The sequence below is a fragment of the Acomys russatus genome, chromosome 25 (assembly GCF_903995435.1).
Source record: "Acomys russatus chromosome 25, mAcoRus1.1, whole genome shotgun sequence".
NCBI classification, from domain to species: domain Eukaryota; kingdom Metazoa; phylum Chordata; class Mammalia; order Rodentia; family Muridae; genus Acomys; species Acomys russatus.
In genome coordinates, this window is record NC_067161.1 from 17,212,614 (window position 1) to 17,229,343 (window position 16,730).

General features: G+C 44.1%; 1 protein-coding gene across 1 annotated transcript in view; it reads right to left on the reverse strand.

Moving 5' to 3' along the window:
- Window positions 1-16,730, reverse strand: part of Dock2 (dedicator of cytokinesis 2) — a 403,715-nt gene that overhangs the window by 314,972 nt on the left and 72,013 nt on the right. Inside the window, exons 16-22 of the mRNA XM_051167750.1 lie at window positions 15,869-15,941; window positions 15,664-15,767; window positions 12,940-13,126; window positions 12,723-12,820; window positions 10,980-11,069; window positions 9,689-9,789; window positions 8,752-8,886 (exon numbers count right to left, since the gene is read on the reverse strand). Of these exons, the coding sequence (XP_051023707.1) occupies window positions 8,752-8,886; window positions 9,689-9,789; window positions 10,980-11,069; window positions 12,723-12,820; window positions 12,940-13,126; window positions 15,664-15,767; window positions 15,869-15,941 (788 nt within the window). The remainder of the gene's footprint in view (window positions 1-8,751; window positions 8,887-9,688; window positions 9,790-10,979; window positions 11,070-12,722; window positions 12,821-12,939; window positions 13,127-15,663; window positions 15,768-15,868; window positions 15,942-16,730) is intronic.

Sequence of the window (16,730 nt, forward strand, 5' to 3'; positions counted from 1 at the left end):
GGCAGCCAGAAGCATAGTAAAAAACACCCATGGCTGGAGCAGGGGCCAGCATTTGAAGTGAGGATAGCCTCGACATTGAGGCCCTGTCTGTGGGAATCTGACCTGAACTCTAAGTGGACAGAGTCAGAACTGTGCTGAATTGGAGGACTTCCAACTGGGGTCCACCTCGGGACTCACACTTGCTGTGCGGGACAGCTCCCGCGCACAACTGGACACAGGCATCTTCTCTGCTGACTGCTGCAGGGAACAGAAGACACAGCTTGTTTTTCTACAGACTTTCACTTTTTCCCTTCCTTCTCTAGCCCACTGTGCCACGGAGTCTGAGTTCAAGCCCTCACACCCAGATTCCTGCAATCGCCTCAATTTGCCGTTCCCTGTCTCCCTTATCTGTGCTTTCTCCCCCAAACCAACTCCACGGCACTCCTTCTTCTTTTTATTTTTTTAATTAATTTATTCTTGTTACATCTCAATGGTTATCCCATCCCTTGTATCCTCCCATTCCTCCCCCCCCCCATTTTCCCCTTATTCCCCTCCCCTATGACTGTTCCTGGGGGGGGATTACATCCCCCTGTATATTCTCATAGGGTACCAAGTCTCTTCTTGGCAATCTGCTGTCCTTCCTCTGAGTGCCACCAGGTCTCCCCCTCTAGGGGACATGGTCAAATGTGAGGCACCAGAGTACTTGTGAAAGTCATATCCCACTCTCCACTCAACTGTGGAGAATGTTCTGACCATTGGCTAGATCTGGGTAGGGGTTTAAAGTTTACCGCCTGTATTGTCCTTGGCCGGTGCCTTAGTTTGAACCCAAGCATGTTAATCTGCTGCTGCTTCAGACATCCAAAGGCCCCCTCTCCCACAAAATGGGGGTGTTCTAGACTGTTCCCACAAGAAAACAACTTAGTCGGACTCTCAATAGATGTTCACTGATTTATAAAGTCTATCCGGATAATGTGCCAAGTGTTTATGAAGCTTGATTTCTTTATATGCAGTGAACGAAATTTGAACATCTCTGCCTGACTTAAGTGGATGGGTTTATCCACGCACTGGGTCAGTCAGCTTGATTTCCAGGAATGAAGAGCAGCACCTAGGCAAAAATCTCCACACAAAGCCAAGCTCCCGAGGTTTACATTTTTCACAAATTGGACCCCACCCACCTGACCAGATGGACCCTAGTCCCTACACATCTACCACTACCGCTTTACCCGTCTGTTACTTGTACTAGCCAGCACTCCCTCACTATAACAAACACCTGACACAATCAACTTAGAAAGTAGAGAGGTTCATTATGGTTCAAGTTGGAGACACCTCAAAGCTAGAAACAAAGGGTCCCTCAAACCAGGATCTCACAGTCTTCCCCACTGGGCATTGCCCCAATAGTCTGAAGACCTCCCACTAAGCCCCGCCTCTTAGAGGGTCTACTCCTGGACAAAAGCACCACAGGCCTGTTAACCACATACGACAGAATATTTTAAAAGGGGTGAGAGTCTCCCCCACCAACATCCAGCTGGGTGACCGAGAGCCATGTCCTGTACCTCTCTGAGCTCCATTTCCTCTCTGTATAACAAATCTAATGCTGATAGTTTGTAAGTTTGTTAAAGCAAGTGGTGGAGAGTCAAAACCAGAGAAGAGACTTAACAGATGATGGCACACCAAAGGATCAAGAGTAACCAAGGTTTCCATTGCATGGAGATATCAGGAAGCTAGGACTGTCTTCTCTCCCAATGACTACCTTCTTAAACACCTTTCAGTGTTTAAACTATCTCCTGTGAGAAGACTCACTGATGTTTCCAGGTGACGCATTGTTGCCACCTCTGTCTGTTTCTTGTGAGTCACTTGCCGGTATCTATGGCTCCCTGTCATCACTGGTCGTTTGTGATCCCTGGGAAGAATGACTCGATGGCTGGTAGCATGTCTATTGCACCCAATGCTTCACCATGACTTACTAATTTCACAGCTCTAAGAGAAGTGCCCAGCCTATAACACACTCAACAAATGTTTACCAATGTTTCCAAAATCAATGGAAAAGAGAACTGTTTAAAAGTCTATGCATGTGCGCAATTTATCCTACCAGCAACTTACTCAACAGTTGACAAAGTGTTTCCACGTATGCTCGTGAGAAACAGGCTGTTAGCTCTCCCTCAGCATCTCAGCAGCTCACAAAACACAGAATAAATTAAAGAGATGTAACTGTTAGACAATATCCCTTTGATGACAGTTTTCTCTTCCATCTTGATATGATGCCAAGTTAATGTTATCATAAAATAATCCCATTTAACTGCAATTGTGCAGTTTACAGAGCCATTACTGTCATCAAAAAGTGAAATTATATTCGAACTCCAAAACAGGCTTACATAGGAATAAATGGCATTAACATGCAAACAAATTACATGCAGGAGAAATGGTAATAGTGGTGTGACAGGCATTCCTGCTTGTGCTCAGCATAAACAGATGATTGCATTTAATATTTATTCATACATGAACAATGAAAACAAATCACATTGGCAAGTTAAATTCATATTTGTTTAAGAAGACAGAGGCTTTTGTATTCCCTCTGGGTACTGACTGCACTGGGCATGCTCGGGCTTTGTTTGGACAACCCAGTGCATTTATGACCTAGAGGTCAGCTAATGCAGCTGTTTTTATGGGAGAAATCTGGACTTCAGCAAGGTGTAAGTAGAGGCCAGGGAGGCAGGATATGGGCAGGATAAGGCAAGATACAAAATAAAAATGCCAAGGGACCTCTGCGAACTGGAGTCTAGATTCAGTTCAGTGATACTGAAAGCATCCAGAGAGAGGGTGGGAGTGGTCAGCTCAGGAGATGAACTAGACCAGAGAAGCTGATCGGAGCTATGTACAGTGCTCCTACAGCCCATATCAATGAGTGACACCAATGCAGTACAAAACACCATCTACACCGCAACAGTTGTTCTAGGCTCTTGGGTGAACTGTGGGGAAGGGGCTGACATTTGCAGAAGCTGCGGCTCCCTTAAGAATGCAGTGTGCTTCTCTTCCCAAGGAGCTGCTTCTGTCACCAAGGAGCTGCTCTGTGGCAGCTTTTCTTTATTCATCCCTTGGGAATGAGGATAAAGTCATGGTTGCCTGCAGGGTCTTCTGAATAGCAAGGATGGCTTTCCAAACCCTCGCAAGGCCTCCTGTTCTTTATTGGTTTCTTACTGAGCAATAAAGAGGAATGGCACTTTGTCACTTGCAGGAAAAATGATGCAACTGGAGATGGTCGTGTTAAGTGAAATAAGCCAGACTTAAAAATACAAATATCATCTGTTTTCTTTCATATGCCAAATCTAGAATTAAATGCACACACGCACATACATGCAGATACACACACATTCATACATACACAATGTGAAAGTACAGGGAAACTATGAGGGGGAAGGAATCTAAAGAGATGAGTGAAGAAGAAACAAGAGAGGGGAGTTGGGAGAGGAGACAAAATGCCTTCTGTTTTTCCTCATATTTAGAATCTAGACTATACACAGATATATGTATATGTCCTATATAACTCAATTAGGGTTTTGATAGCTATGGTAAAACACCATGACCAAAAGCAATTTGGGAAAGACGTTATTTCATTTTACAATTCTCAGGTCACACTCCATCATTGTGGGAGGTCAGAGCAGGAACTCAGAGAAGGAACCTGGAGGCAGGAACTACAGTAGAGACCAAGGTGAGGTGCAGATTTACCGGCTTACTCACCATGGCTTGCTTAGCCTGCTTTCTCAAAGCACCCAGGATCAGCTGCCCAGGGCTTGAGAACACAGCTGATAGTGAGCTGGGCCCTTCTGTGTCAATCACCAATGAAGAAAATGCCCCACAGGCCGATCTGGTAGGGGCATTTTCTCAAGTGAGGTCCCTTCTTCCCAAATGACGTAGCCTGTGCTAAGTGGACATAAAATGAGCCGACACACGATGTATATGACATGAAAGCATAACAGAAACTATTGATGGGAGAAAGGAACCAACAGGGTATATGGTAGTAAAGGTAGATATGAGCAAGACTCAACGATACATGTGTGAAAATGTCATAATAAACACTACTATAGCATACATTAACTAAAAAAAATAAAGGAAAGAAAAAGATGTTTGAGCAAAGGTATGAGGTGAGGAAATCAGCAAGCAAACCCCTGGGAAGGGATACAGAGAGCTTAAGTCAGCCCCATGCCACTAGCAAAGTCCAGTGTGGTACATGGGCACAACAGATGAAATCCTATAATAGATTTTTGCAGACTCTGCTTGACATAATGTATGATGTGCCTCACAGATAAGACTAACGCCATACATCCTTGCTGCGTGACACTTGTGATGTAAGTGTCCCCCATCCTCCAGCACATTAATGTAGCCTGCTCAGCCACACTGCATGGCAGGTTCTATTGCTGCACAGTTATATTAGTGGGAACTGGGGAGTCTGCCGATTAAGTAATTTTTCTCAAGGTCAAAACCGCCTGTAAGTGGCAATGGTAGGGTCCGCACTCAGAATTCAAATTCAACCAACAGGGCTCTGAAGACTGCGCCTCTTCTGTGTGAAGGGATGGGGCTGGAGAAGGAGGAGGGCATGTGGAAGGCAGATAGATCTAGGAGAATGGCCTCACATAGAGGAGGGGGAAGCAAGAACCAAGGAAGCAGGAGTGCAAGGCATACAGAAAAAAATATAAAGAAAACCGTGTCATAGGCGTCAAAGGGACCCAACCACTCGCTGGGAAAATGAATGCGGCAGAGTTGGGGTCCACTCACACAATCCAGCAGCAAACCAAGGTGAGTTCATGGTATTGGGAAAGTCTCCATAACTGTGGTCCTCAAAACAAAACAAAACAAAACAAAACAAAACAACCTCAGGCACAAAGTGAAAGGTATTCCAACTCCCGGAAAGTAAATGTTAAAAGTGGCATGAAGAGGAAGTCAAATTTTAAGCGTGAAGACACCAGAACTACTTCCTAATTTAAATCGGTTTATAGTTTCTGAAACAGAAAGTATCTGATTTTGCTTTCTGTTGCTGACAAATCAGTGACCAAAAGCAACTTAAGAGAGGAAGGGGTTCATTTGCCTCACATTTCTATATTGCAGTCCATTACTTAGGGAAGTCAAAGGAGGAATTCAAGCAAGTACCTGGAGGCAGGCACTGAAGCAGAGACCATAGTGGCTGCTTATTGGCTTGCTTTCAATGGTTTGTTCAGCTTGCTTTCTTATATAGCCCAGGCCCGCTTGCTTAAGGATGGTACCACCCACAGTGGGCTAGGTCCTCCCACCTTAATCATTAATCAAGAAAAATTTCCCATAGACAGGACCACATGCCAATCCAATGGAAGAAAATTTTCAGTTGAGGTTCCCTCTTCCAAGTGACCCTAGATTGTGTCAAGTTGACAAAAACTAACTGGCACAGCTAGGCTTTTTGTATCTCCTAGGTGACACCATATCCTTGCCAGCTCTTTAAGGTATCACATTCATTAAATCCGACAGGGAGTACTTTTTCTAAGCAATCTCATTTTATCATTCAAACACTAAAATATAGGAAAACTGAAGACAGGAGAGGCTGGGTCCATACCTCAAGCACACATACCTCTGTGTACATGACCATGTGTGCAGGATCATCACACCCACTGTCTCCTGAGATCCAGCATCATCCAGATCTGGAGAAGCAAGGATGAATGGGGCTCTGGATCTCCTCCCCTGGAGAGCCACCCTCTTATAGGCTCTGCAGATTCATTGGTCAGTGCCTGGCCAATGTCCATCACAGAACTGGGGAGTGCAACTGTTTCTGACTCCACGCAAAGCCACAGCTCAGAAACCTCTTGGATCAGTACAGCTGGGTGTTTGGGCCTCAGAACTAAAGATGCTGAAAGGGACTTTATAAAGAAGGTCAATATTTAGTAAACTGCCCTTCCACTGTTTCTGAATGCTTTTTATATGTGGTTTACCCCGCCTGAGGAGTCAGTCAGTCTGCAAAAGCCTGGTGGGTATCAATGTTTATGGCCACTCTGGATCTGTTGGACACATGCACCACAATTTAGGCCTTTCTCAGATTTTAATCAATGCCTCCATGTGGCAGAAGCTAGGACCTGCTCTGCCAGCTTCTATTATAGCTGTGGCTCAGACATGTGCCCAGCCCAGAGACACCTGCCCCAAACACTGAACTTAGGAGCTGGTGACACAACAGGGGTACAAGACACTCACTTTCTTTGGCTCTTGATAGAAAGGAATCATATTTCCCCAAACATAGTAAAATAAAAAATGTTCTCTTGCCCATACTCAGTTTCATCCTGCATATTGATACAGGAGAATCTGCACCCTCTCCAGTGTTCACATGTAGTACATACAAAGAAAAATGGCAGGGAAACAAACACTGGGAGCTAGAGCAGCAATTACACACATGGAACAAAAGAACAAAGGAATAGCTGGAAACAACACTGCCAGACACAATGAGCCATAAAGCAATAATTATGCTATTCCTCTCCAGATGGCTTTAGAACTCGAAGTATTGCTATTCTACTTCCTAGTTTCCAAGTAAGATGTCCCTTATGGGAAAGTACCACAACCTCCCAGTGCCCTTACAGACTCAGAAGAAACAGACCATTGCTAAAGGTTCTGCTACGAACAGGACATGCAGCCGCTAGCAGCTCCTGTTCAGGGACTGTAGACACTCTGTAGGTCAATGTGCATTTTAGCTCAGAGAAAATATTTGAGATTATTTCTTTGTTGCCGTAAAGACATCACCTCCACCCAAATGTTAGTGACGTCTCATCTGCTTGAGATACAAGAAACACCAGCCCCACACCCTAGTGAAGGAGAGCCACTGAGGACCAAAATTACCCTGAAGGCTTGGTTAAACGTCTACAAGACAGTGTGCTCGGAGGTAGAGAAGGAAGTAAATGAAAGAATGTTCCAGGACATTGGAGAGAAATATGAAATGAAATCAATAAGAAGGCATGAAAGAGAGGAAGAAAATGGGAAAATACCAAACATAAGAATGGAAGAAGGTAAGAGGAATCAAAAAACATGATCTATGCTAACAGATCCAATGTTCTCTCTCAGAAGAAGAGATGAGGCATCCTGACCCAACGCATCTGGAACTACAAAGTCTGATTCCTTGAACTCCAAGAAATCCACTCTTCCAGACACAGGAATCTACTGTTGGTTCACAACTAATTGGGGAAAGAAATTCACCCAAACTTGCAAGAATAATCTCCAAGATTTAACTCGTTGGCAAGCTAGGGACTTTGGAACAGATATTTCACTTTTTAAAATAAACTAAGACATTCGGGATTCGGGCATCATTCTGTTCTTTACCTGAAATGTCAGTGTTTAAGGAAAATTACAAAGGAGATACCTTGTTGAGTGTGAAACATGTGCCATCCATCCCCTGTCGCTATCAGAGGATGGGTAGAGACTTGAGCTTTCTCTTGGTAAGGTATCTCTCCAGCTTTCTTTTGGTAAGGTATCTCAACTGTAAGTAACTGGTCTTACCCACAGCACACATGACCATGAGCACACAGTTCACTGAGAACTACAGCCACACTGTCTGATTAAGATCTTAGCACGTGGCCTAAGACTGTTCTTGGCATATAATATTCCTGGAGTGACAAGGAAGCAAGGGTAGCTTCGGCCGATTGACTATGTAGCCCTCACACAAGAAAAACGAAAATGAAGTCTTGTGTCTCTCTAAGTCAATTTTTGTTGAGTAGTCTTCATTCATGCTAGTAAGAGTCTAGAACAGTGGTTCTCAACCTTCCTTATGCTGTGACCCTTTAATATCGTTCCTCATGTTGTGGTAAATCCCACTCATAAAATTATTTTTTCTTGCCACTTCATTACTGCAGTTTTCCTATTCTCATGAATCATACTGTAAATATCTGTGTTTTCTGATGGTCTTAGATGACCTTTGTGAAAGAGTTGTTTTATAACCCCCCAAAGGGGTCATGACCCACAGGTTGAGAACTGCTGGTCTAGCCACTATAACCCTTGAAGATTTTTTTTCTTATTTCCTACCACATACAACCAATCTAACGCACATCTAATCAACACCACCTAACTTTACCACACAGCTAATCTTTGGTGGGTTACAGAGCCTTTCAGGGAGGGAGACAGCCAAACTCTGATCCTGACCATCAAAGTCCCTTACGGTTCCCTGACACATAATCACACTTGTTGGCTGTGAGACTCTAGAACAGGCAGCAAAGCCTCAGACACCAGTTTACCTGCTGTCATAGCCTGTGAGAGGCAAACTACCGGAAAACCGGTTGAGTTTCGCTCTCCCACTGGCAGCCCCTTCCAACATGGAACGCAGGTTTCTAGAAATTTTCCTTAAATAATCTTAACTCAGATGAAGAATGTTAAACACAGTAGCCTCAAATCCCATAAATCACATTCACTGGGTGAAATATAATTGTCATGTGGTATTATTCCTTTTGTATTTCCCAAATGAACTTTGAGAATAAAATTATATATTTATGATCTCTAGACTAGACTTGAATTTTCAATGTTCCTATTCTAAAATCAAAATCCAGCAATTTGTTTTTCCTGTCTGTCTTTGTTTTGTTTGTGATACTAGTGATAAAAGCTTGGGGCCACATACATGGTCTGCAAGCTCTCCAACACCATGCCAGATCTCCAATCCTCGTGTAATTTCTTTTTTAAAAGTGCTTCTATTTTAAATAAGAGAAAAATATCCTACAGTGAAAAATATTATTGTATTATATTGACTGCAGAGCTAATCAATCACTCTTGCACGCAAATACTCACTGTGAGAATAACGTCCTCGACCGAACAATGAACTTGAACACGTATTCTAAAGCTTTGAGAGTTCTGAGGATAGGCTCGCACTGCTCCCCCCTGCTGGAGGTATCCAAGTAAGTCTTCAGCACCGTCATCAACTTCCTGAATACGGGATAATATTTTCAAAATACATCTCTCTCTAGTCCACAGCATGGTAATTAGTTTGCTCGGGAAATTATAAGGCATTCAATCAAAGGTTAAAGGTGGTAGTGCAGCAAAGCTCACGACTCATTTGCAAGCACAAAAATAACTGCTTAAAAATATATTTATTATAGGCAATGAATAAGTATTTCCTGCTCATAAAAAAGCCAGCAATGATAAAGTAGTGAGGTAAAAACTAATCTTTTGATGAGGAAAAAACTAGGCATAATCAGGAATGAGTAAGAGTGACGGTAATGTCTTTTTCAGCTTCTTCTATCCAGACATGCCATTGTGACTGTCATGGAGCGCCTATGATTAGAAACTTTCTATAGCTGTCCATCACTGGAAGGTCAGAATTTGGAATACTGAGCCCATCTTTCAAGGTTTCTTCCTAAGCCGGCTGCCACCAAAATTTCCCTCGAGCTTCCACGTCTCGACTCTGAGTCTCCTTCATCCAATCAACACTGAGCTTCTGCGCATGCACACTGGTGCTCACAGGTACTGTCTCAATAAACAACAGTTGACCAGCTCAGTGCTCCAATAAACTAGTTGTTTATTTGCCGCTGTGAGCTATTCACCCAATCTCTGGATTTTTTGTTATTTTTTGGCTATGTGAATCATCTAAGCATGGGTTGAATAATTCATTAGAAGAGGGAGAACTCACCCCGACTAGTGCCAATGGGAAATCCTCAAGTTCCTTGTGTCCCGTGTATCTAGGACAAATGCAGGTGCAAAGGAAACGCCTGCACACACAGTTACTTACTTGTAGGCCAAGGTAGCGCTGAAATGCTGTTGGATGTAAGCCTCCAGAACTGTGTTAAAATGCTGGAATTTCCGGTCTGCAATGAGTCCTATAATATAGATCTGAAGAAGAGTCAGAATTATTGGGGGTGCTCTGGGAGGATGCCCAGAGCAGGAGCCTATTCACCTGGCATAACTGAACCCTTGTCACAATTCTTTTGTCCAAGAGTTAATCCCTCTAATGAATAATTAATCCTTTTCATTAATACATTGTCTCTCAAAAAAAAAAAAAAAAAAGAATATTTCAAAAAGTGTGCTTCGGGGTATTAGAAGATAAAAGGATTTTCTACTCAACGAGAAGAAGTCTCGGGTTGTCGTTAGACTGCCTTCTTTGTTGTAGGACTTCCAGAGTCAGTCCTATACCTCTGTGCATTATGGACCTCCAGGAGGCTCATGCAACATTCAGCACTTCCATCGATAATTTAATCAAAGGCCCTTTAGTCATGAAGCAACTGTCCTGTAAGGCTAGCATTCTGGGGTCTCTTCTTGAATTACACTTGCAAAAGCCACAGTTATCTAATAACGCAAACATCCATGACACAGAGCTATCGCACCAAGTGTTTGCTGGCTGTGGATAACCCTCATAGTTTTTCTTTCTTTCCTCTAAACGATATTGATTGTACTAATTAATTTATCGACTGACAGTGATGACAGGTGAAACCCAGATCCTCCCACGTGCTGGTGAGTGTTGTAACACAGCGCTATACCTCCATCCCCAGGGGTTTCCCGGGATTTTTTTCACATCACATGAAGAAAATTGGAGTTTCAAGAGAGACAAGAGAGATATGCTAGGGGGAGGTAGAAATAAAGTCCTGATGGCATTCCATGGTGAAAAGTTCACTGGGAAGAGTAGAATAATCCTGGTCAATTATAAGACACTAAGAAGAAATGGTACGAGAGATAGGGTAGTTTCTGGGTCCATTATAACCTGGACTCAGACTATTTCCTGGAAACCCTGGAAAGCAGAGGTGGTAATTCAGCAATCCCCAGTCTCATGAACTGTCAATCAGACACCAAAAATCTGACACCAACACTTAACCCCCACATCCACCCCAGATCCCTGCCAAGCCTCAAATTATCAAATGAACTGCAAACATGGAAGAGAACCAGCAGCGACCCAGTCTGCTTGCCAAAGGTTCTAAAACCTCAAGACACTCATGGCAAGAACCACAGACCCACGTGTTCTCACTTGTCTCACAGTGAGACAAGCATTCAAGCCTGATGTTGCTGACCAATTATTCCCAGTTTCTTACCAAAGCATCAAAGACGAGGATGTCATATTCGTTGCTTTGAGAGTGTTCCATCATAATGTTGAAGAGAGCATCCAGTGTGTCCTGGAGGAACTGGATTAAGAAGGACATTTGCATTCAGAAAGAGGATAGATATCCCACAAATCTCATTCCTCTGTGTCCTCCTAAGAGAACAAGGGCACACATCCAAGAGAACATGCCACATTCAAAGGGCTAGAGCAGTTTCATGCGTAAGCCACAGGACTTAGAGTGACCTGATCTCACATCAATGGCACAGAAGCACATATTATGACATTTCCCATTAGAAGATTCTGCACCATACAGAAGAGCAACCCACTTCCATGCACAACAATGAGGAAGGCACTACAAATGTTGTATTAAATAATATAAGTCCGACATACACTGCCCATTCTCAGTCTATCTGTATTTATGACCTCCAAGAGGAAGGGTGAAACAACGTCACTACCACCACCACTAATCAATCAATCAATCAATCACGGTCAGCCTAATGGTTGCCCCTCTGATGGAGGTGAATGAGGACCTTTCAGCAAACGTAGCAATATCCTGCACCCTTATGGCCATAAGTTAGATGGGGTGGACACGTATAAGAATTCTTTGAGCTGCACTTATTGTGTGTGTGTGTGTATATATATATATATATATATATATATATATATATATATATATATATCAAAATTCACTAACCAAATGTTTTTAAGGAAGAAAGTAATGGAAAACAAGAAGACAATGTGATCCTGCCCCCAAGCTGACTTGTCTAGGCTGCCCAGTTGCAACTAATTTGGGGAAATTCCTTTGCCATTCCTAAACTAAGTAGATGGGTCAACAGTGTATATTTAAAGCATTGATCAGGAAATTCTGCCCTTGTTTCTCCAAGTTTGGGCAATTAAATAAAGCTCAATTCTCCTCTTCCCTCCTAAGGAATAAGTCGATAAATTTTCCATGGTCTCTCTAGACTCAAAGTGACCACACAAAAATGTCTGATCTCTGCTTTCTAGCTATCCCAAGTTCTTTGTGGAAACACGATCACCAGGCCCACTGGGAGACCTGTTCCAATTCATAGTGCTGCAGAGGAGAGCTGGTTTAATTAGGCCTGCTGTTTAGAAGCACTGCGCTCTCTATTGCCATGAGGAAGCAGTATCTGGCATTTGCATTATTTTCTGCTTGTTTTACTTAAGATGTAAGCCCTGGTGTCTTTCTCTTTTTCATCTTTAATATATAATGCTTTCCAAAGCAGCACAAATGAATTATTTTTGTATTTCTACCAATATGCACATAGTATTAAGAGGCTATACTGTTACTATATTGCTGCGTGTGACAGTGTGTAACAACAAAAATATTAGTTCATGTATATTGAATTTCCCATGTTTGATATGCTGCAGCTCACCTATTATTAAGCATTATGCATAAGAGCCTGCATTGAGTAATTTTTAAATGTTATCACTTCAGAGGCTCATAACAATCCTGAGAACTGTGTCATAGTCATAATATTATGACATAAAGCATGGAAGTGGGGGAGTTGAGATCTACATCCAAGTTGGTTTCTTTCCAGGGCCTAATTCAGCCCGTTGTTTTGGTGTCCAATGTTCAGTGCCTGCCTGGATTTCCCGATAGAGATTCCTCCTGGTGGACTGGGGCCGCACGTTAGCATCAGAATTCAAGCCAAACCACTCCTTCAAAATTGTGTTCCGCCTCTGACAGCTTGGACCCAAGCAAAGCCCCACTGACCTTCACTACTTCCTCTCCATCCACAATCTTCAACTTCTCTAAATTCTCCTGGAGCAGCTGTGGTTTCATCCGCCACTTCAGCAAACCCAGCAAACCCACTAAGAGAAGAGTCCAGAAGGAGACTGTTGTTATTGGCTAAACCGTCTGCATCTGACCTCCCCTAGGCTTTATGCTTATGTGCATAAGGCCAGCCGACCCAACTTTCAGTTTCCATTACCGTTCTGGGTGAGCTTTGTGGAGCACACCAGGGTGGAAATGGAAAACACATCCCGGGAGCTGACAGAAAGCCCCCCAACGCTGCTGGAGCTCCGGCTCAGAGTGCCTCCTTTGTTTTCCACGTGGTGGTGTCGATAAGAAGGAAGTGTCAGGTAAGCACTGGCATCTTCCATCTTCTTGCTGTCTCCCTAGAAACAACACTTTGGTTACTGCTCCAGGGCAAGGACCACATATGTGGTGCCACACAGTGCTTATGGTGGTGGAAGTATATACACTGTAAGGTGGGGGAGTTCTCAAAGAGCAAGGGAACCATCAGAGAAGCAATAGAAGGCAGGGCTGTTCCCCCACAAAACAGGTAGGAATCCAAAAATCTCATTAGTGGAAACAGGGTGGTTCTATGAACTGCATTAATGGGTTATAAGGGCATTGAAACTCCGAGACCAAAAATAATGCATCTTGAACTTTTGAGGCAAAAAGAAAAGGTAAGATGCCCACCACTAGAGGTTAGTGACAAAAGCCATAGGTCTGGACCTTTTCTATCATTCAAGTCCATGTCGCCTTGGATTCATTCTTTGGCCGTTCTGGGCCATCTTTCTCATGCACAATCTATGTCAATGGGACTTCTGAGCAGAGAGCAGGCATTATGGGAATCCAAGCCTACTGTGTCCTCACAGTGTAGCAGGAGCTGTACCAGGTCCCCTTTTGGTATCAGTTCACCTCATTTAAGGCCCACGACCATTCGAAACAACTCTTACTATCCTCAGTTTGTAGGTGAGGAAAATGAGGTTTGGTGCAGTTAATTGGAAAGGAAAATGAGCTGTCATTGCTCCTCTGTCCCCAAGAAGGTCACAGACTGTTGGGGGAAGAAAGACTTTCAAGCCAAGAAATACTCCCAGTGTGATGAAGGAGAAAACAGGCTGCAGAAAATCAAAGAGTCTCACAGAAAAGTATGATGCAGATACGGTGGCTGAGACCAACATGGGTGTCAGAGCAAGCGCAGCCTGAGAACTGAGAAATCAGAGATGAAGGTCTGGCCTCTACTGATCTCTTAACTATGCCCGTTTCATTGCTGCGGGCTCTTCCTCCAGCCTGGGCCTGATAGTTGTCTCCTCCTGTGCTGATGCACACAAGATGCAAGAAAACACTCCCCACACCACTTTGTGTGCAGCCCAAGCCTTTGGAGGCCAAAATCAGAAGAGTGGGTGTAAGTATACACTTGAGAGCTTACACAGCCCCTACATCGTGTTGCGTTTCCACACGCTTGCTGTGGCTTGACTGTGACGGTTAGTTCCTACTGCTAGCTTGTCGGGATCTAGGATCCCCTAGGAGACAAGCCTCTGGCCACAGCTCTGAGAGAGCTCCTAGTCTGAGTTAATTAGCCAGCTATGATGGCCTAGATCTTTAATTCCAGCTTTTAGGAGGCAGAGGCAGGCAGATGTGTATGAGTTGAAGGTCAGCCTAGTCTACATAGGGAGTTCCAGGGCAGTGGGATTCCACAGAGAGACCCTGTCTCATAAAATAAAATAATAAAATAATAAATTAGATTGATTGAGGTTGGGGAAACCTGTCCTGGATGTGAGCGACATCATCCCCGTGCTGGGTCCCTGATTACAGGTGGAGATCTCTTGCTTGCTGACTGAAGTACAGTGTGACCAATTGTCTGACGCTCCTGTCTCCAAAACTTCCCTACTATGGTGCATTTTACTCTGGAAATATGAGCCAAATAGTCCCTCCCTCCATCAGCATTCTTGCCTGGGATTTATTTTGTCACAGCAGTGAGAGAAGTAAGTAATACAGTCCCCAACACTTGCATGCTGGACACCTGCTGGCCAGTGTGGAACCGAACTCACAAGAGCTTTTGGAGATTTTGGGGCCACTGGGACACTGTCCTTGGAAGGAATTAAGGTTGCCCTCCCTGGGATCCGGGTTACTTCCTAAGAAAGGATTGTTATAAAATGCTGAGCTTGGCCACACCAAATCTGACTTCCTGTTTGGGTAGCGGTCTCTTTTTCACACATAAACTCTAGGCAATGATATGGCACAGCCAAGGCAACCATCACCAAAGCTTAGTAGTATGGGTGCTGTGTTCTCCAGCCCGCAAAGCTGTGGGCTAAGAAATTTCTTTGACTCCCTGCCTGCCTCGGGTATTTTGTTATAATATCATGAGTAGACTAAAGTATTGCTTGCGGAAAATGAAACAGCGGAGCTCAGTGACTTGGCTCAGATGACACCCTCTGTTCAATCCCTGGGACTGTCCCTTTCCCTTCCTTCCAAGAAGAAGAAACAAAGGAAAAAAGGAAAATGAAACTGAGACTTAGGAAGCTGTGAACTGAGCAGCAGGCTCCCGGGCCCTAGATTGTAACAGCTACAGTGTAACATGATCCCTCAATTGTTTCCACAGATTCCTGGCAAGAGCTCAGGGCTGGTTTCTTTCAGTAACAATAGCATTTCCACTTACTGAGGTCTTTGCTCATCACTGTCAACAATGTCTCATCATCTCCTCCTCCTCCTCCTCCTCCTCCTCCTCCTCCTCCTCCTCCTCCTCCTCCTCCTCCTCCTCAGGATTCACTGAGGGCTCAAAGAAGAGGAAACTGGGGTCCAGAGAAGTTCAGATTTTGTCCAAGCTCATGAACCCTGGTGAGTACCATTTTGGAGTCCCCGCCATTAGCACCTAGGCCATCCTGCCACCACGGTTATGTTTCTTGCAGGCCCCACTCCACCTTACCTTGAGAACAACCAACTCGTGGTAGCCGTCATGGAGAGTGGTCCCGTCCTCTTTCATGAGCTTCACATAGGACATGGCAAAGTTCTTTTCTCCTTTATCCTTAGCTGGAAACAGCATGGCAAGGTCAGAAGAAAAGAACTGAAAAAACAAGAGCCATCCGGCTATTCTGTTGGGACTGCAGGCATAGCATGAGTGGCATACTCACAATCCAGTGATGACCGGTGTCGGAACATGAACCGCAGATGGATCCTCTGCATGTCTTCAATAGGGACAGCCACCTCAGCAGGCAGAAACAACAGCTCAGGAGACAGGGAGCTGAAGGGACCCCAGCCCCACCCAACCCCCACCTCAGCAGCCTGGCCATTTCACTTGGAACACTATGTGCTGATTTACTTCCCATCCATCAAGACTGATGAGCTGTAAATAAATTACATAAGAACTAGCTATAAGGAGAAAATAAAGTATCAGATGTAATCCATTTGGCAAATTGCATCCCCGGCCAATGAAAAGAGGTTCATAAATTATAGTGAGGGAAAAAAATGAATCTCCCCAAATTGATATAAAAGTCACATAACTTTAGCATGTGACTTGATGCACTGCAAGCTGCAGCATGCACATTTTTCCTGCATACCCCAGGAGCCCTGTGGATTGAAGCCAGATTTAGCAAATTAACAATGGCCATTGGGGGCTATGCTTGATGGCTCTCACATATGCAAACTGATAAAAGTGCTTTAATCGTGTGTGTGTGTGTGTGTGTGTGTGTGTGTGTGTGTGTGTGTGTGTGTGTGTGTCCTCTTTGGGACATATGTCCTGATGCTTTTGATTTCAAAGCCACTACAGGAGAACAATCACCCCCAGGTGACCTCAGCAGCATCCTCCAATGCAAACACCTCTACTCCACTGGCACCTTTAACTGAAGTGCTTTCAGCATGGCTCTTGAGCACACTGCTCCCTGAGTCTCATGGGCAATTCAGGACAACACAGACCAGCTAGGCTAGTTTGGAGAATCATCCTTGGATTTGAAAGGAAGGTAAGCCTGCACCATGCGGGAGACTATTCAAAGACAA